Raw genomic sequence first — 24847 nt, forward strand, 5'->3', positions numbered from 1 at the left:
AAAACAGTAAGTTATTCTGAATAAGGCTGCTATAGGAACAGTAGGATCCTCATATGCAAAAGTATGATTGTGTAAGAGAAGTCCCCAAACAGAACATTTTCACCTGTCTGAACCATTTTTTGTTCTCCCTGTTATCTTGTACATTGTGGCAAAAATTCAGTGTGTTGCATGATGATACTAGAATATATGGGATTAACAAGCCTGCTAATTCTTTTTGATGGACATGAGAAAAAAATGGCATTACTTATTGCTGGTAGCTCAAAGATGGATGAATTTTAAAACTTTTTTTAAGATTAAAAAATAGGACTTGCTATGTTGTCTACTTGATACATTCTTTTACTGAGAAAATTGAGGCCATCCACCACAAGTTACTTCTTTTCCCTTTCTCTTTATCTCCAAAGCTCTTCACATCATCCCCTATTCCTTCTGTCTTTCCTGTAGTCTCTGCTGATGAGATCACCCTTCTCCTTTCCAAGACCAACCCTTCAGCATGTGTCCTTGAGCTCACACCTGCCTGCCTTTGCCACCAGACTTACCTCTCAGTCCCCCCCGCCCCCCCCCCCCCCCTTTCCTGCTGCCTTTCAACATGCCCAAGTCTCCTCCTTTCTTACTTTCACTTGGACTCTTATTGTCTCCTCAAAAGCTATTGGTCTATATCTTTCTTCCTTTTCTCAGAAAAACTTAGAAAGCTCTTTAAACTCACTGCTTCTACTTCCTTTCCTATCATTCAAACCTCAACTCTTTACAATCTTTCTTCCCATCACATCACTCAACTGAAAATGTGCTTTCCAAAGTCATCAATGATCATTCTATCAATTACAAATGCTGATGGTCTTTTCTAACCTTCCTTCTTGCTCTTCCTGCAACATTTGACACTGTTGACCACCTTCTGAATACTCACTCTTCCTTGAGGTTTTTTAAAAAGCATATCTCTCACTGTCTATCCCAGAATTGAGAACTGATTCTAAAGTAGAAGAGCGATAAAAACTAGGCATTTGGGGTTAAATGACTTGCCTAGAGTCATATAGCAAGAAAGCGTCTGAGGTCAAATTTGAACCCAGGTTCTCCCAACTCTAGGCCTGGTGCTCTATCCACTATGCTACCTAGATATTCCTTCCCTGAGCTTGCCTTAACAAATACTCTACACCTTAAGTTATAGATCAGCTGCTGGTCTGAATTGGTAAAGAGAGTAATGAAACAATAGATCCAAACTCCCCATCCCCTTTTGATTATTTGATATGCTTTAATAGCATATAGTCTTGTGTTAGTGAATTGACTGTAGAATTTTCTTTCCAGGTTTCTTTGCTACAGAATGAAAGCGTAGAAAAAAACAAAAGTATACAAAGTTTACACAATCAGATATGTAGCTTTGAAATAGAAATTGAAAGACAAAAAGAAATGCTCCGGAATAATGAATCCAAAATACTTCATTTACAGGTAAGCATTATTAAAACTCTACTAGGTTAAGGCAAAAGCTACATGCTCTGTTTTCTGGTTTGGTACTTTTCCAGTGTGATAATAAAATGAAAAGTTTCATTTTTGTTTTATTTTAACAAGAATAATATTTCATGTAATCTTAGGTAGGTTAATCTGACACATTGAATAATTTTTACAATTGATATTTCTGCATGATGATTAGAAATAAATTATAAAGAGTTTTTTAAAAAACATGGTGGCAATTACTATTACTTTTATACAACCAGTTATGTTTTTTCCCTTTTCATTTTCTAGTTCTCCAGTCCCTCTAAAGAGCATTAGCTGATGCTATGTGTATTAATAATCACTACACACATATTCACTGGTACATACCTAAAAACTAAAGTCATGCTTCAAATTTCCCAGTATCTAAAGTATCCTGTGCCCCAAAACTATTGCATGAAACTGGATCTCTCTTTTCTCCTCCTTGAATCTCTTTCACCCAAGGATTGTATAAGCATCATATGCAGCTGCTCCCAGGCCCCAAGTGTCCTGGCTATCATAAGAGGTTATAGCTTATAGAAATTGTACTAAAAGAGAGGCCGTGAATATGCATTTAATTTCATGAAACAGAGTGGTGATATTCTTTCCATTTCATTAGTTTTACAGCATTGATTTGAAATAGTCAAGAGGAAATACGGTTTAGTGATTAGCACAGCTATGGGAACCAGGAGTTCAAGTTTCAGTGCCTAATTTTGCTGTTGCTTTGTTTCTTGGTCAAACCACTGAACTCTGGTGTCTTCCATTGTTTGTATAATGAAACTACTAAAGAGTCCTATATAAATTAAACTCAATTCAATTTAACAAATAATTATTTATATCTATTTTATGCAAAATATTATGCTAGAGTTATAGAAATTAGACCAGACATAATCATTACTTTAAAAAAAACTTACATGTTTGGGGACATGGGGGGGGGGGTTGGAATGAGATGTTACAAATTCAGTTCAACTGACACTTTAAAAATAATTAATTTAATTACTTAAATTTAACTAATTAATTAATTCATTTTGGCTATTTTTCCCATAGTTACATGATTTGTATTCTTTCCCTCTCCTCCTCCCACCCCCCCTCCTGTAGCCAATGAGCAATTCCACTGGTCAACCAACATTTTTTAAAACCCTTACCTTCTGTCTTAGTGTCAATTCTAATACAGAAGAGCAACAAGGGCTAAACATTCCGAGTTAAATATGACTTGCCCAGGGTCACATAGCTGGGAAGTGACTGGGGTCAGATTTGACTCCAGGTCCTCCCAACTCCAGGCCCAGTGCTTTACCCACTGTGCTACCTAGCAGCCTCTCAAAAAGCATTCTTTAGCACCTACTATGTATGAGGGACAGTGCTAGATGCTTTGTAGGCAGTGTGTGTGCACATATACATGTATGCATACACACACACACACACACACACAAACACACATCCAAACATCCAAACCAACAGTCTCTGCCCCTCAAGGAGTTTATATTCTTTTGGTGATAGGAGGGATATAACGTGGGTATGAATAGATATTTTGTTCCACACCTATGATTTCCCTGCAGAAATTCCTTATGAAGACACTCTCCCCCTTACCAGTGAAGATCAACAACTATTTTACAACTTACAGTCTTGGAAGTTTTACAGCTTACAGACCCCAGAAGGCCTGAGGGATTATGTACTTGGCTTGGCATGATTAAGTTATGTGCCTTGCCTGAGAATGTCAGAGGCAAGACTCGAACCACAGCTTCCTAACTCTGAGGCTGGCACTCTCTCCATTACTTCACTGTGCCTGTCACAATCTGTAATGAGATAAGTCAGGAGTTATTTCAATGTAATACATTATATTATGTCATTAGAAATGACTAATATTGGAAAAAGAAAAAATAAGGGAAATATATGAAGAGATGAAAAGAGAAGAAAAGAAAATAAGAATAATACATACTATGATTACATTTTTAAAAAATAATCAAGAGAAAAAAAGTATCCAAGTAAAACAAAGCCAAAGGGAACTCAAAAGCAGAGAGTATTTATATTAGCACAGACATATAATTCATATATTTTTAAAAGATTGTAAACAATGTGGAGTTTGTGGTTTTGCACATAATTTTTTTGCATTTATTTAAATGGTTTTTTGTTGTTATTGATGTTCACTAAGTATATAATAATTTAAAAAGAGGGATAAGCCAATACAAGGGAATGGGAGGAGCATATAAAATACAAATTGTTAAATCAGAATACCCTGTTGCTTATTTCTTGCTCCTCCTTTTCAATTCCAGCTCTAGGAACCCCCTCCCTGATTTCCTTCAAAGTCCAGCTCAAGTGGTACCTGGCACTCCTCTCCACCTCATAAAATTTTTGGTCATTTATTTTGTATAGATTTTCTCAGTTTGTCTAATGCATGTTGTCTCCTTCAGGACATAAGTTTTTGAAAGGCAGAAACTCATTCTTCTCTTTGTATCCCCAGCACAAAGCATGGCACCCAGATCACAGCAGGCATTTCTTAAATTTTAATTGAATTTCAGTTCTTCAAGTTATCTATCAGACAAATGGCCACTTCTCCAATGTTTTTGTTTGGCTTTTTTTTTGCATAAACATAGGATCACAAGGTCATAAAATTAGATTCAGAAGGGACCTTTGAAATCGTACAGTTAAAGAGACTCCCTTATTTTGCAGATGGAAAAACTGAGGTTCCTCTAGGACCTACAAGCAATGGCTACAGTTTGAAACACATTTAGAGATGTATTTCAAAGGCCATAGATATTTAATCTACAGATTGAAGTCGTCAGTTTTGAATGCTGTATGAATACATGCATAGGTCATGTGTTTCCTTAAATAGGAAACATTTAATAGTCTCAGCAGTATAGATTCATAATAATCTTTGGAAGTGCTCATCCTATTTTAAATATTGACCTAGGAAGGACATTAGTCCTGAGATTAGTCTTCCTGAAATGTGTAACCTATAACTACTTCAGAAAAGAGAGAATTCTATATATTATTAGAAAATGTATTCCTCATTATTTATGAGATAATTGAAAGGGCATAAGCTAATATTTGTTACAGCTAAAATTTCTGTAGCTCTTCAAGCTTACAAAGGGCTTCCTTACTTCATTAGAAAGAGATAATTAAGGCATTCTGGCCATTTTACAGATGAGAAATATGAAAATGAAAGAGGTCAAGGTTATGTGATCAGAATTTAATCACTTGCCCATATCTAAAAGTCACTGGGGAAAAAATCCTTAGATTAGGGGATTCACAAGAGCACGAATTTATGTGCTGTTGAGTTGGATTAAAATTAATTTTAGATATATTCTGTGCACGAATATCTCAAACTCAGAAAGAAGCCAGGAGTTTATTTTAAGCTATGCCTTCTTCTACCTTACTCTACCTGAATTGTATCTTATTTATATGTAACATTCATGCAAAGATTCTAGTTACTAGAACATCGAGATGTGCCAGTCAGTTAGATAAGTGAATAATTCTTGATATTGATTGATTATTTGACACTATTTGGGAGTTAAGTGTTTAAATAAAGGTGAATTTGTATAGGGTGTGGATTGTTTATAAATTCCCTGCTTCACACAGATATGCTCTAGTAGATGCCTTGCTTTCAGGGATGAAATCATGTTTGTAATTTATATAGAAAGCATTAATGAGCCCCTTCCACTCAAAATATGCCATCCATTCAGACTAAAAGGTCCATTTAAAATTAAATATTTTCCTCCATTGCTGTTCCTGGAAACTACTCTTAAGTCAACTGCTCTTAAGTGGTTTCCCGATTCAGCTTGGGCCTTTTCTTCATCTATGAGTCACATGAAGTTCAGACTGACTCTTATGCCACCTTAAATTCACTTGTTCCATTCATGAATCACATGGGTAATGGAGATGGTAGTTTGTATTACTAGTATCTACCCAGGACAAAATTGGCCTAAATGTTTTCATCCTGTTTTCTACATGATGTCACACAGATCTGATCCATATAATCTCGCTTGAAAGTACTTTCAAATCTCATTGATTCAGATCTCTTTCATCAAATATTTTTGATACTTCAGATAGAGGGTAATGGTAAACAATTCTAATCCCTCACATTATTATCATACTTGGCAGCTTTCAGAGCGCCTTCCCATGTGTTGTCTTATTTGATTCAGTTCCCACAACAGTCTGAAAAGAGAGACAGGCCAGGATTATCTTCCTCCTATTACAGAGGAGAAAACTGAAACCCAGAAAGGTAGACTGACTTAGCCAAATGTGAGTGCCCACTAAGCAGCCCAAAGAGGACCGAGTCTTTTGCCTCCTTGTTCAATGTTCCATGTTATAAATTAGACATAAATAGCTTTAATTCAGAAGTCAAGTGCTGGAGTAAGTTCCACTAAAGAGATTTATTGTAAGTTATGGTTTCTAATAGCTTACCTAATTTTACTTTAATCAATTAATCAACCAACAAAAATTTAGTGTCCATTATTGACAGGCACTTCTAGGTGTGGAAGATTCAAAAACAAAAGATAGTCCCTTGCCTCATTATAGCCTACTAGGGGAATACAGTATACTTATTAGTATTCATTTATATTCTATAGTACTCCAAAGTATTTAGATTACTATTTTTTTAAACTCTTACCTTCGTCTTAGTATGAATTCTAAGACAGAAGGGCTAGGCAATTGAGGTTAAGTGACTTGCTCAGGGTTACACAACTAGTAAGTGTCTGAGGCTACATTGGAATCCAGGACCTCCCATCTCCAGGCCTGGCTGGCTGTCCTCTCAGCCACTTAGCTAGCTGCCCTTAGATTATTTTTAAAAACAGATTTTGGGGCAGCTGGGTAGCTCAGTGAAGTGAGAGTCAGGCCTAGAGACAGGAGGTCCTAGGTTCAAACCCGGCCTCAGCCACTTCCCAGCTGTGTGACCCTGGGCAAGTCACTTGACCCCCATTGCCCACCCTTACCACTCTTCCACCTATGAGACAATACACCGAAGTACAAGGGTTAAAAAAAACAACAGATTTTTTTATATCTCCAATAGAACTCTTTTCTTCCCTGCTGGAAAAAAAAATCAAATACACAAACTACAGAGGCAAACATTCCTGTATTGGAGTTTTTGCTATGCATTATACTTTTTTGAAAGTAAAAATAATCATATCCACATAATGATATTCTCTTGAGAAATTACTGTTATATATTTTAAATATGCAAGTAATCTTTCTTTCTTGGAAAGAAGGAAAAAGAAGGAAGACATTTGGAGCCAGGTAACTAATGAAAAATGTGTTCTGTTCATAGTTTCTTTTTTAAATATTAACAACATGCTAAAGGTACTGAAACTTAAATGTTTAAAAATAAGTTTCTAAAAGGAGAAGTAGAAATAGTGGGGAGCAACAGGGTTATCCCCCTTAGATGCAGTGAATGTTGGACTGCCCCTTGAAGGTAATTTATTGCTGTCATAATGTGACAAATTAAATTATCTTGAACTGTCTTGATCTTTCATACATGCAAAAAAATTTTTTAGAAGTGAAAAGTCCCTTTAAGTTTCTGAGAATAGTCACAAACTGGCACATAGACATTATTAGAGTAGGCAAGGAACCTAACCAAGTCTGGCAATAAAATTACTTTTATTTTCCAAATGACTTATGTGACTATATGATTGCTGTTATTATTTTATTATTGTTCATATGAAATCTACCAACTCGATTACATTGAGATTCCATGGGGTCTTAGACAAGTTATTTCACCTTTTTTGTCTCTTACTTCCCTCTTCTGATTATGAAGGGTTAGACTAGATAGTTAAAGCTCTTCCCAGTACCGGCCTTGTATTTGGTTTCTGAAAAGAGCCTGGAGCAAAAGGTCAAGATCAAGACTGTGAAAGAAATGGATTTATTTTAGAACATATATGTTTATATGTATATGATAGCCAAATAAATATATGAAATAGCCAAAACAGAAAATAACTTAAACCAATATCAGAAAAAGAAACTAAACAAACTGTTAATAAATGGACAGCTAAGTGACTTAGTAAATGGAGCAAGGAACTTGGAGTTAGAAGGATCCGAGTTTAAATCAGTGTCTCAGACATTTTCTAGCTGTGTGACCATGGGTAAATCACTTAACCCCTGTCAGCCTCAGTCTCCTTATCTATAAAATGAACACGACACCTACTTTAAAGGATAGTTGTCTCATACACGAGTGTATGTGTAGTCATTCAAGCCCTGTACAATTTCCCAAATGCAATCCAGGTTGTTTTCCTCCTCCAGTTCAGTTCTAGCATGCTGTTCTTGAAGATATATATGTGGATGGGCCAGCTCTGTGTGTAGGTTGTCCATCAAGCTATTTATTGTAGAGAGCCCCACTTCCATTCAGACTCCTGGGTTAGATATCCTTTTTTGTGATGGCAAACACCTTTGGCAAGCATATGAACCCCTTTTTTATGCTCCTCTTGATATCGTCAATCATGGTCATCAAGAAAAATTTCTTGGTTGTTACTTATATCTTTCAAAGAATTCTATATGGTTTTGATACCAACATAGAAAACACTTTTTTTGTCAGAGAGACTTTAAGGTCACATTTTATTTAGAAATAATATGTGTGTGTGTGTGTGTGTGTGTGTGTACATATACAGTGTAATCTAATATTTTCTACAATTTTCAGAAAATTATATGATGACTAAAGATGTAGTCTTTTGGGAAATGTTCTCAAAAGCCTGCTTCTACCCTTCTTACCCTCATCAAGGATGGCTCTTGATGCATCTGTCTGATAGAATTGTCTGAGTTATTTACTCTGGTTTTATTACGAAGAGTTCCAATTTGCATGCCCTCATCTTTTGAACTCTGAATGATAAATATAGTTGTGATTGTCAATGGAAAAGAAATTTTGGGAAAGCAATATATTCAATAACAACAAAACCCTCTGGTTTTTGTATGGCATTGAAAATAGGGATTGAAACTCCTGTAGTAGATTAGAGAAAACTTAGTAGGTCATTTTTACTTGAGTTTCTGATCATCCTTGACCTTACTAATTTATCGTAATATTCCCTTTTTTTTGTCTGAAATTCATCTGTTTTTTTTCTGAAATTCATCTGTTTCTTTTGATGCATTTTCAAACCATTTCTAATTGGTTTTGCTTTCTTAACTTCTTTGTCCTGGAAAGCGAGTAATTGATAGTCAGGCTGAGAAACTTAAAGAATTGGACAAAGAGATACGTCCCTTCCGACAAAACTGGGAGGAGGCCGATAGTATGAAAAGCAGTGTGGAATCCCTCCAGAATCGAGTAACAGAACTGGAAAGTGTGGATAAAAGTGCAGGACAAGCAGCGCGAAACACAGGTGAGGAAAGGGCAGGAAAGGCGGGGAATGTTTCACCAACTCTTACATAAATTCCACAAGTGGAATCCCTGGGTCTCCATGGATCCCGTTTTCTCCAAGGGAGAATTGTCACATTTGCATGTAGCACACTTGTGCTGTCAGTGACTCATTCACCACATTTAATTCTCCCGTTAAAGGAAAAACGCAGGTGTGAGTAAATAAGAATACATACATGTTACAAGTGCAATACACTTCGCTAGAAGCCCAATTAGGTCATGGCTTCCAAGTAATGCATCACTTTTACATGAATTCAGCAGTACCTCTGTCTACAGAGAATAGATAGATTTAGAGCTAGAAGAAAGATCATCTAGTCCAGCTCTCTCATTTTAGAGATTGAGGCCTGAAGAGATTAAAGATTTAAAAAGATAAAAGATTAAAATCCATGGTCATGTAAAACCAAGTTTCTCTAACTCCATTGAGTCTAAATTCAAAGTTCTTTCCCTTGTACTGGGATGCTTCTCAGTGTCATACAGGCAGTTGGAAATATTCTAGACCTTAGGGGAGAGGTCTAGAATAGAGATAGAGTGGTACCCACAGAGGATTCATGTTTTTGGCTTTGGAAGAGAATTTATTTAGTATTGAGCAAAGTGGGTAATCTATCCTCCATGCAGATAGCATTCCTTTCTGGATCTGCTAGATCAGAAGTTTCATTGTATTGTATCCTACTCATTGTATTTGTCAACTGGGATAGAACATTTCAGGGGCCGCATCTGGCCCGCTGGCCATAGTTTGTCCATCACTGTGCTAGATGGTTTCATGAGTTGCTATGGCCAAAAAGTAAATCCCCCGTTGAGTGAGCTAACCCTTTCCACATTTAACTAAGCTAGTCTTTGACCTCTCTGGCTGGGCCTGTCCTCAAAGTCTTCCTAGTTTGGTGTTACTATTATTATTTTATTATTGTTGTTACTGTGATAGAACCCAACTAGAGAAGTGAAGATTGGGACTTGGTAGAGCTTTATAGACCGTGATCTGGAAATCTTGGGCACAGTCAGATGATAACTGGGAAGTGACTTTAGCTACAGTAGGAAGATTTTGTAGAGAAGCACAAGTCATAAAAAAGGAATATGGAATATTGCAGATATAATAGGAATTGAACAAGGGATTTAACGGAGGGGAGGGCACAGAGAAGAACATGCAGATATGAACCATGTAGCCATTCTTGACCACTGATTAAATGTTGTCAAGTGACAAGACAGAGCTGTTGGATATTATTACCATTAGTTCGAGGCTTTAAAGGGCAGGTATGATGGGAAAATTATGATGAGAAGTATATGTATTTCTTCTTCTCCACCCCTCCCTCCATCCCCACCAGATTTTGCAATACTGCTCTGTCTTAGATAAAGACTGTTTTGAATCAAGTGGCAGGTTTTAGCCAGTGTGCATGGGTACAGGTGGGTCTTACGGGTGGATCTTGCCAGTACTGATATTTCTAAGTAGTTAAGTGTTTGTATTTCTTCCCTTTGCTTCCTTTTAGGTTTGCTTGAGACCCAGTTGAGCAGACACGACCAGATGCTTAGTGTTCATGACATTCGCCTGGCTGACATGGACCTCCGCTTCCAAGTCCTAGAAACCGCCAGCTATAACGGAGTGTTAATCTGGAAAATCCGAGATTATAAACGGCGGAAGCAAGAAGCCGTCATGGGGAAGACCTTGTCGCTGTACAGCCAGCCTTTCTATACTGGCTACTTCGGCTATAAGATGTGTGCTAGGGTTTACCTCAATGGGGATGGGATGGGAAAAGGAACTCACTTGTCTTTGTTTTTTGTCATAATGCGTGGAGAATATGATGCTTTGCTTCCTTGGCCATTTAAGCAAAAAGTGACTCTCATGTTAATGGATCAGGGATCTTCTCGACGTCATTTAGGAGATGCTTTCAAACCTGACCCAAACAGCAGTAGTTTCAAGAAACCTACCGGAGAGATGAACATTGCATCTGGTTGCCCTGTCTTTGTGGCCCAAACTGTTCTAGAAAATGGGACGTATATTAAAGATGATACTATTTTTATTAAAGTCATAGTGGATACATCGGATCTTCCGGACCCCTGACAAGTAAATGGGGAAATGGATTAAGCAACAGGTAACCCCATTTAGGGGTTTTGAACCAGTCTGTCTTCAATGAGGTCCTAAGCTCAGAAGAGGACCTTGTGGAACAGAAGGAAGAGTCTGAAGGCATAATTGCATAGGGTCCAATGGTGAAGTAGCAACACATTAAGAAATCATACCTTGGTATATTTTCTAATAGAACTAGCAACACTTCAACTCTGAAGAATTATTTATCCTTCATTGGGATAAATATTACTATCAGAGAGGGTTTTAATTTTAATTTTTAAAGATCTAGTTAATTGAGGTAGAAAGACATATATGCTAAGCAAAAAAACAACAACAAACAAAACAGATATGATTTTTCTTCCTTAAACTAGAACACCAAAAAACTCACATGTGGGGATAGCTGGATATGTCAGCATGTTAAGTAAAAGAAGAAATGATGAAATAATAATGCAGTTCTGATATATTCATTCAAAAAACCCAACAACAAAGCAGAGTGCAATCTTGTTTCAAATACAATATATTGTCTATTTTTAAGGCCTCACCTGGTCTCTGTTTTAATAATTTGTTTGTCAGAAGACCCTGAAATACTCAGTCTCTAAATTCAGAATCATTTTTTAATTTAAAGTTTTACTGATTATTAATGCAAACATCTTATTTTAAAATGTTGATAGATGATATTTCTTGGAAGAAAATGTAAAATATCAAACACTGGTTATCACTTGTGATAGGAAAGAAAATATTCAATCTGTTGTTATTTCTCGTTAGAAATGTAAACCTACAATATATGTCGTAGTTAATGACACTACTTCAAAATTATTAAGAAAGAAAAATTGCTCATGGATGCCGTGCATCATTCTCAGATTTATAATTGTTTTCACCCTAAAATAGGGCATTTGTTGAACTCTGAAGTTCTAAACAAAATCCTGTAGGTTTTTAAAGCTCTGCCCCATGTGTTCAAATGATCTCTCTATTGCTGATGACACAAATATTCAATCTCCAAGATGCTTAGTGTTCTGGGGGGGGTGGGAAAGATGATTCATGCAGAAAGTGGTCACTTTAGATATGTTTATTCATTCTGTCACAATTGCTGCATTTTGTTAAAGATCTCAGAAAGTGAAGTCTTTACAATGAGATGGTGGCATAATGTACATGTGCCTTAGATGTGACATGCTGCTTCTATCCCATAGGTTTGTACTCAGTTAAATTAGAGAAATGATAGCTTAACCAGACTTTTCTGTTGTCATCTGTGGACTTTGTCCATAGGAGGGCCCCTCAATGATTTCCTGTACATGCTGACGAGAAGCCAAACTATCCTTTTGGCCTCTGGAGCTTCCATGTCTTGATTGTTGTGGATTCCCAATCTTCAGGCCCCAGCAGTTTTTCCTCCATTGCTCCCAAGGAGCTTGGGCTTTGGGCTTTGACCCCATTCCCTAAGGCTAAATGTGGAGCAGAAAATTATACCCTCTTCCATAGCCCTGCATGGAAGAAGTTGGCGCAGATGACAAAATTGGCTCATCTGGGCTCTCTCACAACATAAATCGCATCTCCCCTCGGGGATGGCTTATCGAGGCCGACTCACAGATATCCCTAGCATCCATCTCTTTTCCCAGGAAACGCTGTCTAGGCTTCTATTGGCACAGCCTGAGCTTTCCCAAAAAGGCTTTTTTTCAAACCCCATTTCCCTTCTTCTCTTAATGGTCTGACTGTGATTAGGAGTCTGATGACCTATCTCCTGTCTTTTACCTTTTACTATGCACCATATTCTATGGGTGCTTCTTAACATCGATGGGTGCTAAACCTTGATGGGTGCTTCTTAGGCAAAACCAATGTGTATGAACTACCACATCTGTGCCACGTTCAAGAGAAATTTGCACCCCCACCATTGGCCAGTTGTGGGGTGCTCCTCAGACTGCCTGCCTCTTGGGCTCTTTCTACAATCTGTAGCATGGGGACAGTTGGATTCATGCCTCTGTAGTTCACCTTGTCTCTGGTGCTATCGTCTGTCATGGGTGTGCCTTCACACACAGTGCCTGCAGGAAGGACTTTCCGGTTACAAACAGTAATTCAGCGCATACCATAAGTATTCAGTGCATACCATAAGTGGTCTTCATTGGTTTTCCAAGCACCTGTTCCAGTACGACCTATTGTTTAAGTAGCACAAACACTCCATTCATTGTCACTTGTCTTCCGTTTGCTTTTATTCATTACCGGGGTGTTCCTTTGGGGGGGTGGGGGGCACATGCGCCTGCCATCGAGTAAGACCTCATTTGGATCCTATGTTTCTGTCACTACTCATAAAGGAAGGACTTCCTGCAGAAGATCTGACAGCTGCAGTTTTTATAGGCTGCCCACCTAAAACCACTGTTACCTCGAAGGTATGCCCTGGGTGTGCCCGGGTCTCGTTCAGTGTGTGTTCTCCTCAGAGGCTTTTGGATACAGGCAGCCTGGCAGTCCTTAGGGTGGGCCTCACGCTCACCCGCAGGGACTGCTCCCAAGGACTTTTTTTTCCAACACAAGAAAACCACGTATGATTGTCTGAAATTTTAAAAGAAATACAAAAACATTTGTGGCCTTGTAAAGAAATCCCCTCCCTAGATTGAATCCTGGTTTGAGCTGGGGATTACCTGGAAGCATTACATTGAAGCATCCATTCCCTTTATGGTAGGACTTCTCCAAATAGATTTCCCAGACTAAGACAATTGGTTGAATTAAGGTAGAATTTTTTTTCCCTTGGCTTTCCAACACATGAAGCCCATCGTTTTTAATTTCAGTAAAACTGTGAAATCTCACCTAGAGTAAGGAGGTGCTGTATGTCTTATAGTCTTTTAGTAATTAGGTTAATATTTATTGGAACTTTTTTTTCAATATACCTTTTGGATTTTTTTTCTTTCTCTCAAATATACAAACGTTGTCAGAAAGCTTTTTGAGTCTCTTACATGCTCTAGTATTTTCAGTTTTGTTACCAATAGTTGGCATAATTGGAATCTCTTCAACAATATCACTTTTCTGTTTGTACCATTGTTCTCGAATAGCCACAAGCTGTTCATTCTTGTGAGGCAATGGTTTGCTCTAATATTGTGGGAGAATTGAATCCCCAACATTTTCAAAAAGCCGCAGGCTACTAGGAGTTGAATGTTTCTTGTGTTAGATACCCTGTGTACGTGTGCACCTTCTTTACTATTACTGAGTGACAAATTTCCAACGTAACAGAACTGCTCCAGTAATTAAAAACAAAGTTAAGTATTTGTGCATGAATTAGTCTACTTAATTTCCCTGATAAATTTTATAATGGAAATAAGAATCTCTTCCTGCCTCTATAACCACTTTTGCAGTCTTTCTCTCTTTCCCTCTCCATCTTTGCCCTTCCTCTCTTTCTCTTTCCCTCCATTTCCCTCCCTCCTCTCTCTCTCTTCCTCTCTTTCTCCCTCCCTCCTTCCCCTGTCTCCCTCTCCCTTTCTCTCCCCCTCCTTTTCCCTCCCTCCCCTCCGATGTAACTTTTTGTTCACGCAATTGACAGTGATGAGGCAAGGAGCATCGTTGTATCAGAACCATTGCTGGAAAATCACTCTGTGGACGATTTCATATAGTTCTAGGAATACATGACCTCTCCCTAATTTGATAGGAATTGTATTGTAGCACTCTCTACCATCTTTAAATCCTGTCATTGCTGGCATGGCTTTTCATTACTCAGTAGACTGAGATTTTTGTATGTATTGTGGGCCCACTCTTCCATACCAGCAGGTCTTGTTACCTAATCTGTATGTGTAACAGAGAAACAGAAAATGTATCTAAAATACGTAGTGATGCAACTTCAATGCCTAATATTCACCTGTAATTTGTAAAAATATACAACCCAATGAAGATCCAAAACCAGGTTCTCTTCTAAGCTGGTTTTCTACTATACTAGAAGGCAAGTTTGGAAGATAGAACCTTTGCCTGGGATGTGACTGAAAAGTCTTTTCAAACAAGACATGGAAAGAGCTTTGTATTCCTTAGGGTTTTAAAGTGTTGAATAATATGAATGTTGGGGTGTCATTTTATTTAGTCATCACCTGGGAAAGCATACTGTTAATGATGAAAATGTGAGATATCTTCTAAAGCTAAAAACCAGCTTCTGGGCTGGATGTGATAAGTTTGAATTTGACCCTTTTCATAAAAAAAAAAGTTCCCATGTTCACATATGTGATTGATAGTCTCAAATTCACAGCAAGTGCACTAAAGGATTCGATAAGAAAGTGACAGTGCTCTCCCAGATGTTGAGATTCAATGGCACTCTCCTAGTTTTAATGCCTTGATAAACGTTAACTATGCAAGCAAAGTTGGCCGAGAAGAGGTCTTCTATCTTAATGGCTAATGTTCATGGTCTCACTCGAGATAGTAGTCCATTCCCAGGAAAGATGCCCTGTGATTGACCATTCTTCAGAAACATGGAGTGTAGAAATCAGAGACTACATGTCTCCGTATACCAAATCAACCAGATGACAAGTCAGTCAGTCAAACAGATGAGTTATGGAGGAGCTATTTTGGGTCTTTGTGATACCAAACAAGCATAGTAGAGTGGAAAAAATGCTGGAACGGAAATGAAAAGACCTGGCTGTGACCCTTGCTGGCTGTGAGGCTGGCAAAACTCTTCCTCTCTCTGGACTACAGTTTCCTCATCTGTAAAATGAGGAAGGTTAGACTAGATGATCCTCGTGATCTCTTCCAGCTCTAACACTGTGATTTTACTAAGCTGATCTGAATGATTCTGTCCTTACCACCACCGCCAAACTGACTAGTTTTTTGACTGAATTGGCCAAATCATCTGATGATTTTGACATTATACAGACACAAGCCAAACAAATCTCTTTGGAGAACTACAAGCACCTCATGATGCTATCAAAGAAACTATTAGACAGTAGCTCCTCATGGCTTTTCACTGTCCATGAAGGAAGACCTAGGAAGGGAAAACACTGATCTGCCTTGTTTCTAAACTCCTCCAAGTCTTCTCCCTGATATGAGTCACAAAAGGTGACCAACTGCTCATGCAGCTCAGTGAGAGGGGAGTGAAACATTTATATTAAGAGTTACAAACCATGCACTGAGACTTTGGTCCATATCTTCTTCTTCCCAAAGGAGTACTGAAGACAGGCCACCTAACATCCTTGAGACAGGTCAAGACAGTGAGACCTACAACTAGATCCTTTGACAGGCTAAGGAGAGGAGCCCTCGCTTCTCATCCCCATTATTTCCTCTTAAGCAGAATAGAGAACCCTGGGAAATACTGTGCATGATCCCTCCTGGTTATGGTTCCTGGCTTATCCCAGGGCAGACGTCTTCCCTGGCTGGGTGATTCTACCACACAGGTGGCTCATTAAGTCAGTGCAATCAAGAATTAAGGGCATTTTAAACTCTTGACATTGGGGCCTTTTACTTGAACTCTTGCCTGTTTAAAATACGTCTCATTGCTTGGATAATGTCTGTACTTCAAAGGACCTGTGTTTTCATCAGTGTGGGTATTCCTGCTTCCTGGGCAGGTGAGAACCCTTCCAGCCAGCAGTGCTGGAAGTAAAAAAAATAAAACCCTTCCCACTTGGTAGTCCATCTTTTGATGGATGAACTTCTCTGAGCTTAAGTAGTCTGGTCTTCAAATGACAAGACACTCAGTCTCTTAGTATGTCTGTGGTAGAACATACTAGAGTTTGGCATTTGGCATAACTTTTGAGAAATCAGAGTGACCTCCATGTCACAGTAAGGCATCAGAATGGGGCTCTGATAGAAGTAGATGAAGCATTAGAATGCTGAAAAGGGCTGAACTATAGCTGTAAAACTATTTTTTTAACATGTAGTCCAGATCTTTTAGTCCATAGGTTATCAGGAGGAGGAAAATTCAGGGAACTCACTTAAATGTGGGAGATGAATGTGGGATCTGTTCTCCAAATCTCTTATTTCTTGACCCATGATTGTAGTTTTTGTCTTCCATTTCAAAATCTATAACACCTTGCATGCATTTTTCTCCAGAGTAGGGTTAATTTGTTAGGGTTTAAGGCAGGTGAATTTCATTTGAGAGTTCGATCTTTGGAAATAGTGGAAACATTGGCTATCTCAATATCATTGGTTTTAACGTCAACATTCATCTCTAGTAATTTATTAAACACCTATGCTGTGCAAGACACTGTGCTATCTGTCAGGGATACAAAGATGGATGTGACATAGATATTCCCAAGGAGTTTGCTATCTAATAGGGAAGAAAGATAAGTCCACAAGTTACTTTTATGCAAGGAAGAGTCAGATATGTTCAAAGGAAAGTTCTAAGCAAAGAGAAACTTGAGATGGAGAGTTCACTGGGTGGGTTACGAAAGGGCCATGTCAGGGAATGCTTCTTGGAGGAAATGGTGTTTCTGGAGATTTGTCTTTCTCAGGCTATAAGCTCTTTTGGGGTTAGGGTTCTGTCCTGGTCATTGTTGTACGTCTCATGACTCCTTAGCACAGTGCTTTGCACATCAATGAGCACTGAATAAATATTTATTGAATTTAAAAAGGTCTTTGTCATACATTATTACACCACTAGATTTTTTAAGGATTTTTAAATATCGTAATTGAAGAAAATCGAAGCATCAGAACAATAATAAATTGAGCCTATTTTAAGATCAGCAAAGGCCAACAAGAATTTCTAGGTGACTTTTTCCTCCTTCATTAAATGTGATATAACTCGAATTTCAGTACAGGACTGAAAAGGCAGATTCTCCAACTATGACCTGCACCCTTGGCAGAGAGTTGCCCAGTCTTGTTTGGGAGAACAACAGAATGGGTTCAAACATCCATAACTGCTAAGGTACTGTGCAGCTCCTTTTATCTCTTTCATAGCTGCTATATTTGGAGTATATTGTTTTCACTGTCTTGGTGAACTAAAAAAAAGAGGTGAAAGTCAGAATTTCTTTAATTGTGGCATCAGACTCCACGAATTAGCCATGATTGATTTCAGCTCTTGTTGATTGATTGATTGATTGATTGATTGATCTTATTCCCCTTAGACAAGTAGGATAACCTTTAACAACAAATGAAGTGACTTTTAATTGGAAAACATAAAAATGGACATTATTTCCAAGGACTTCTGTAAGAAATATCTGTGGAAGAACATCACTGACAAAGAACCATATGTAAATCAATGTAAAAAATTGTGTAACATTTTTGGAATTGCATTGACTTCACCAATGGTACACTTGTTATGTTCAGTTCTATTATCCAAAAACAAAGACCAAAGAAGGCCAATCTCATGTGACTGTGTATTTTTAATCTGCCTGTTTTAAAGATGATCATATGTAGAAACCATTAGCTATAAGGATACTTTTTTGGCAGTACAAGTGATCTGGTAACCAGTGGTTTATGTACTGTGTTTCTCTGCTCTTCTAGGTTTAAAAAAAAAAGGAAAAAAAAGACAATATAATTTATTGCTCAGCAATAACCATGTTGTTAATAACAACATGTCTTAATTTTCCAATAGCATTATTATGTTTTGTATTTCTGTTTATTGTATATTATATGTGGTTTTATTTGGTATTTATTTGTGTTTTGAGGTCTTGCAATGTCTTTTGTGTTTTTATTGCTAAGTAAAGTTTGTAAGAGTATAGAATGCAAAACTTCAAAATGCTAAATTGTCTGTCATTAGAGGAAAAATAAATCTAAATAAGGAATTCTCACTTTTTGTATAAAAAAATATCCCATAAATGTAAATGAGCCAATGTCTTGGAGTTTGTTGTTTGGAGTAAAATGCTCATGGAAAAACCACTTTTCAACTATGAATGAGCCTGATAGCTCATAAAGCAGCCTGCCCCAAGACAGACTGTGTTCTGGGACTCTCCTACAGAGTAGTCATCGCTAGTGGGGATATAGTCATTGCACTCATGAATGAGTGGTTTGCTCAGGTATTTAGGCGATTCCCACCTGAGGAAGGCCAGAGCCTTCAAAGATCTCTCTCTTGGGACTAGATCTTAAAATGTTGACTCTTTTATGAAATGTTTTTTTCCCAAAAAGGTTTAAGAAGCTAATAAGGTTCATACCATACCTGAACTCCCTAAAAGCTTTTCAAAGATATAATAACCCTAGCACCAAGACCGAGGAGCTCAAACAGAACTGACCTGAATCTCCTCTTGTAACCACATTCACTGAGGGAAATGAGCTTCACTGACTTCTGGTGGGAATGTTACCCTAAGGGGAACTGGTTCCCTCTTTGCTTAACGAATACGTGGAAATGAGGTCTCCCAAAGAAAAGTTTCTGAATTTTTCTGAAGATGAAATTTGCCCTTCTCTTATAGCACTCTTTCCAAGGTGACATATTCTATCACATCATTACTAATAAGCCTGACCATAAAATTACATTTTTAAAAAAATTATGTTATTCCTTTTCACTCAGACTTAAAAAAGATTTTAAAAAACCATTTAGTCATATAATGGAAAATAGTGATTTTTTTTTAAAAAGAGGAAAAGCCAAGAAACTTGATAAATTGTATGCTAATATATGAAGTTGAGTCTGAAGGGCAACAAACAGAATGAAATCAAGGCAGTGAGTGGGGCCTTTGGTAATACCAGAAAAAAATGATATACCAAGTTGGTTTCTTCCATATAAAAGTCCATAAAAGGTTTGAAGACACAAACAATCTTAAAGAACATTCCATTGACACAAAGCATTCTCAGCATAATTCTTGGCACATGGCCTCTTTGATTGTTCAAACTCTCTTCCTAGGTAGGATCCCTTCTACAGAATTTGGAGGAGGGGGTGTACAAGAGGAGAGCTGCTGCTTTAATATTTCCAGTGGTGGTTAGTTCAGCTCCCAACTCAACCTGTTCCCTTATTGGATAGCTCTAGTAGTCAGAAGAATTTTGCTTGCATTGAGTCAAAACTTTCCTGCTTATGATCTCCATTTATTAACAAAATTATTAATACCCCACTTGAGTAGAGCATAATATAATCTCCCTCCCATGGTAGCCATCGAGATACAAAGAAAAAGCAAAAACAAAGTGCTTGTTTTGTAACAAACATAATACACATACAGAGGCAACCTTACGGGAAAAGATACTTGAGCTGAGTTTTGAAGGCAGTTTAAAATTCTAAGAGGAGATAAGTTGGCCTCAGACACTTCCTAACTGTGTGACACTGGACAAGTCACTTAATCCCTATTATGTAGTCTTTGCTACTCTTCTTTTTGAGAATTGGTTCTAGGTTAGAAAAAAAACGGAGTGAGAGAGAGAGGAGAAATGAAGAAGGGGAGCATTCTAGAAATGGAAGCTTGCAATAAAGGGAAATGGAACATCTTGTTTGAGGAATAGCAAATGAGGCAGAATGGCCAGACGATGGAATAAGTAGAGGGAAAAATAGAAAGGGGCCAGATTGTGAAGAGTTTTTAAACTGCCAAACAGGAATTTTTATATGATTATAGAAATAATAGGGAGCCAGTGGAGTTTATTAAGCAAGAAATTGACAGTATCAGACCTGAACTTTAGGAAAATCATCTGTGCAGAGGATGAATCAAAGTAGGAAGACTTAAGGTGACAAGACCAATAAAAATCTGCTTCAAGAGGGGGCAGCTAGGTGGCTCAGTGGATTGAGCCCCAAGCCCAGAGACAGAAAGTCCCTGGGCTCAAAACTGGCTTCAGACACTTCCTAGTGTGTGACCCTGGGCAAGTCACTTAACCCCCATTGCCCAATTCTTACCTCCCTTCTGCCTTAGAATCAATACACAATATTTCTAAGACAGAAGATAAAGGTTTAAATATATATGTATATATATATTGTGTATATATATATATGTGTGTGTGTGTGTGTGTGTGTGTGTGTGTGTGTGTACGTATACATATACGTATATTGCAAGAGCCTAGGTGAGAACTGATAGGACTTGAATAAAGATGCAGACTCAGAACGGAGAAAAGAGACGTAGAGAACAGAAGTTGTGAAGACAGATTTAATTAACTAATTGCATATGGGGTTTGGTGATTGAAGAATCAAGGATCACTTAGGTTGCAAACTTGAGTGACCAAAAGGACGGTGGTCCTCTCAACAGTACTAAGGAAGTTTGGAAGAGGGATGGGGCAAGATATACAAGAAGTGACTGTTGGTGATGTGGTAGATCATGGTGGTGATAGATAATTTGACCCTTCAATACTGATGAAATCACAGAGAGAGAGAATGTAGAGGGAAAAGAAGAGAGGGGCTGGGAAAGACCTTTAGGGGACCCTCAAAGTCAGTAGATTCAGCAAAGGGGGCTGAGAAAGAGCAGTCAGACAAGTAAGAGCAAAAACAAGAAAACAAGAAAACATCCAAGAGGAGAAGAGGGTCAGTAGTGTCAGATGTTCCAGAGAGGTCAAGAAGAATGAGAAAAGGGCATTTGATTTGGTAATTAAAAAGATCACAGTAACTTTAGAGAGGGCACTTTCAGTTGAATGATGATAGATTTCTCAAGGAAATTAGCTGAGAAGGGGAGGAGAGATAAAGGATGTTGGAAGGGTAGAAATGTGTGATGTTCTTAAAGCTAAGGGAGATAGGAATGTTTGCAGACAGCATGAAAGGAATGAGTAGAGAGGTTATGCCTTAAAATACAAGTACCAAATGGCAGAAGAGGCCCAAATTAAGCTATAAGGCCAGAGAGAGGTTTAAAATGAGCAAATTTAAAAGAGGCAATGTGATAGAAACAGATAGAAAAGAGGATGTGATCATAGGATCATACCATTTCTTTGCCTGCTAAAGAGGTTAGGCAGTTATTATTAACCCCTTTTTACAGTTAGGTAAACTGACAGTTATCAGATGCCTACAACTTGTGCTTAGCCTTGAGTGTACAAAGGTGTGAAACCAAAGAGGCCATGTGTGTCCTTGAGCAACACACAATTTAACAGGAATAGAATCCATGTACAAGTAAAAATGAAAGACAGAATAATGTGATAAGGGAATCTGGACAAAATGTAATAAAAATATAAGGAAAGAGATTAGGGTAGGAGAGAGAGGGAAGTCATAGGGAATTTTCAAGGAGAAGGTATATTTGAGCTGAGCCTTAAAGGAAGAGCATTTCAACAGGTGGCCAATTAGTCTACAAACATTTATTAAATACCTACTATGTGCCAGCTGCAATACTATGCCCTGAGGAGTACAAAGAAAGGCAAAAAAATTGAAAAAAGAGTTCCCAAAGAGCTTATAATCTAATGGGGGGGGGGACCACATACAAATGGTTATGTGCAAACAAGATGTGTACAGAATACATTGGAAATTATCAACAGAGGGAAGACGCTAGAATTAAGGAGGATCAGGAGAAGCAAGATTTGAGCTGGAATATGAAGACAAAGAACCCAAAAGGTAGAGATGAGGAGGGAAGCATTTCAAGTTGAAGAATAGCCAGTAAAAACGCCTAGGAGTCTGGAAATGGAGCATCTTGTTCAAAGAATGGCCAGGTGGCCAGAGTCACTGAGGCAAAAGTTCCCATGGAGATCAGGTAGAAGAAGACTGAAAGGTTGGGGAGGGCCAGGTTACAGAGGGGCTTTTGAGTGCCAAACATAGGATTTTATATTTGATCCTGGAGCCTCTAGGGAATGGATGGGGTTTAATGAAGAAGGAGGTGATGTAGACCTGAGTTTTATCAAGATCACTGTCAGCCCAATGGATGAATGACTAGAGTGAGGAGAAACCTGTGGCAGGGAAAATAACCAATGAGCTGTTGCAAGAGTCCAGTTGTGAGATGATGAGGGATGGCACTAGTGTGGTAGCAGCATCAGAGGAGAGAAAGGGGCACATTCCAAAGATGTTAAAAAGGTAAAATTAATAGACTTTGGCAACAGATTGGACATGGGGGCAGGGTGAGAGACCATGAAGAGTCAAGCAAGCCTGGATAATTGGGAGGACAGTCATGCCCTCAATAGTAACTGGGAAATTTGGAAGAGGGTAGGGTTTGGAGGGAAAGATAATGAGTTCAATTCAGGACCTGCTGTATTTAAGATGTCTATAGGGCATCCAATTTGAGATATTTAATAGACCACTGAAGTAAGAGGCTGGAGGTCAGGAGAAAGTTTAAAGCAAGCCAAGCAGATCTTGCAGTTATTGGCAATAGAGATGCTAATTAAAACTTTGGGAGCTGATCACCAAGTGAGAGCATGAGAAATATGCTGGAGATCTCTGGGAGGATTCAGTGGCATTTGACCCTAGATCCCATCACAGATGAGGTCTCCTCCAGCAGGGTTTTGACTAGCTGCCATTTAGGACACTGAAGGGCCCTCAGGCAAATTTAAGTGAAAATTGTTTTAGAACAGATCCAGCCAGGGAAAAGTGAAAGTGTTGAGCTAAGACAGAAACTCCCTATGTGGCCCATGAGTCCAAAATCCTTGAGTGATGATTCCCACCAATTTCATCTCTGGTTATGCCTGAGAAAACACCAAATGCAGAAGAATGAGTGAGCAAACAGATTTTTGATTCCTCCATAGGAGGGCTGGTTTTCTGGTTACTAAAGAGTTTTAAAGCCAATATTAATTTCATTTCCCTTGGAGTTAGAGCCCACTTCATCTTGTGAATGAGTAATTTTTTCATGTCATGCGAAGTTGGGAAAGAGATTAGAATCTCAGTGGGATGGTGTCCAAGCCATGAGAAATTTCTGAGTTATTATAGTAAAACTTGGGCCAAGGCAGTAGGAGTTGCAAGACCAAAGAAGGTCGTGTCCACACATGTGCAAAGTGATTTAGGCTGAGCATCCAGGTCCTACTCACTGCTGTTTTCTTAGTCTTGTGACTCAGGATTTAGAGTGGCATTTGATGACTTAGCCAGATATTGGCACCCTAAGTAGCTATTTCAGCAAAACAGGGAGGTAAAGTGAGGCACACCCCCTTACAATCCTATAATCCTATAAATTATAGATCTCTCCCAGAGCAGGTATTCCCAGCCTTTTGGAACTTTCAATACACTTTCTTATGCTTTCATTTAATATGAAAGAAAATACATTCTAGAGTTTGCTATGAATATAGATTAATTTAATCTAATGGAGTAGATAATATATTTAGTATCATAAAGTTAAATGTTCATCAGAACATAGTCAAATACATAGTGACACCCTTGTTCCAGTAATCAACCAAAAATTTAGTTTTAAAAGTGATCCTGGCCTGTCACATTCAGCTCACAGGTTGGGTCTTGCTTTGGATTTGATTGAGAACAGGACTGATAATCCCAATTCAAATCCATTTCGTTGTCATTTTTCAGATATTTCAGACTCTTTAAGATGCCATTTGGGGTTTCCTTGGCAGAGATACTGGGGGCGATTTACCATCTCATTTTATGAATGATGAAACTGAGGTCTACAAGGTTAAGTGACTTTGCCCAGGGTCACACAGCTATTAAGTGTTTAAGGCTGGATTTGAACTCAGATCTTTGTGACTCCAGGTCCTGTGCTCTATCTACTGTGCCACCCAGCCACCCCATTCACAAGAGATAAATTATTTTAAATTCAAGTGAGGTCTTGTGAGCAGGCTTAGCAAGAATGGGGCACACTTCCTCAAGACTTCACTAAAGATTTTGTAACTTTAGGGAAATCAATTCAGAGTTTCTGGTTATTGCAGGGATCGATGAGCTCATCTTTCCCTTGTTTCCCTTTTCTCATTGTTGCTATTTTTTTTCCTAGATCAATAAAAAGAGTTTCATATTCAAGTTTCATACCAGGGGCTCAAACTTATTTCAGAAGCACTATAACCTCCCTTCTTCTACCCCATCCTTGCCTTTTCATCATTTTCTCTCCAAACTATAAGTTTTTTTCACCACTGCTACTTCTTTGACTAATTTTAATAGGAATATTGCTCAGATATTCTTCATATCCTCTTGGCAATCTTCTGGGATCTCCTAGGGTACAAATGCTCAAGAGCCTCTTGTCCTGGCATATATGTGAGGGTTCAATTGAATTAGAACAGAATAAAGGGACAGCTGGGTGGTTCAGTGGACTGAGAGCCAGGCCTAGAGATAGGAGATCCTGAGTTTAAATCTGGAAACTGTTATAGGTAACTTATAGGCTA

General features: G+C 38.3%; 1 protein-coding gene across 1 annotated transcript in view; it reads left to right on the forward strand.

Moving 5' to 3' along the window:
* The window catches only part of TRAF3 (TNF receptor associated factor 3), a 169373-nt gene extending 158536 nt beyond the window's left edge, over positions 1-10837 (forward strand). The window contains exons 13-15 of the mRNA XM_044659907.1: positions 1297-1437; positions 8578-8752; positions 10266-10837. Coding sequence (XP_044515842.1) covers positions 1297-1437; positions 8578-8752; positions 10266-10837 — 888 coding nt within the window. The remainder of the gene's footprint in view (positions 1-1296; positions 1438-8577; positions 8753-10265) is intronic.
* Positions 10838-24847: the final 14010 nt, after the last annotated feature.

This window comes from Gracilinanus agilis, chromosome 2 (genome assembly GCF_016433145.1).
Source record: "Gracilinanus agilis isolate LMUSP501 chromosome 2, AgileGrace, whole genome shotgun sequence".
Classification (NCBI taxonomy): Eukaryota; Metazoa; Chordata; class Mammalia; order Didelphimorphia; family Didelphidae; genus Gracilinanus; species Gracilinanus agilis.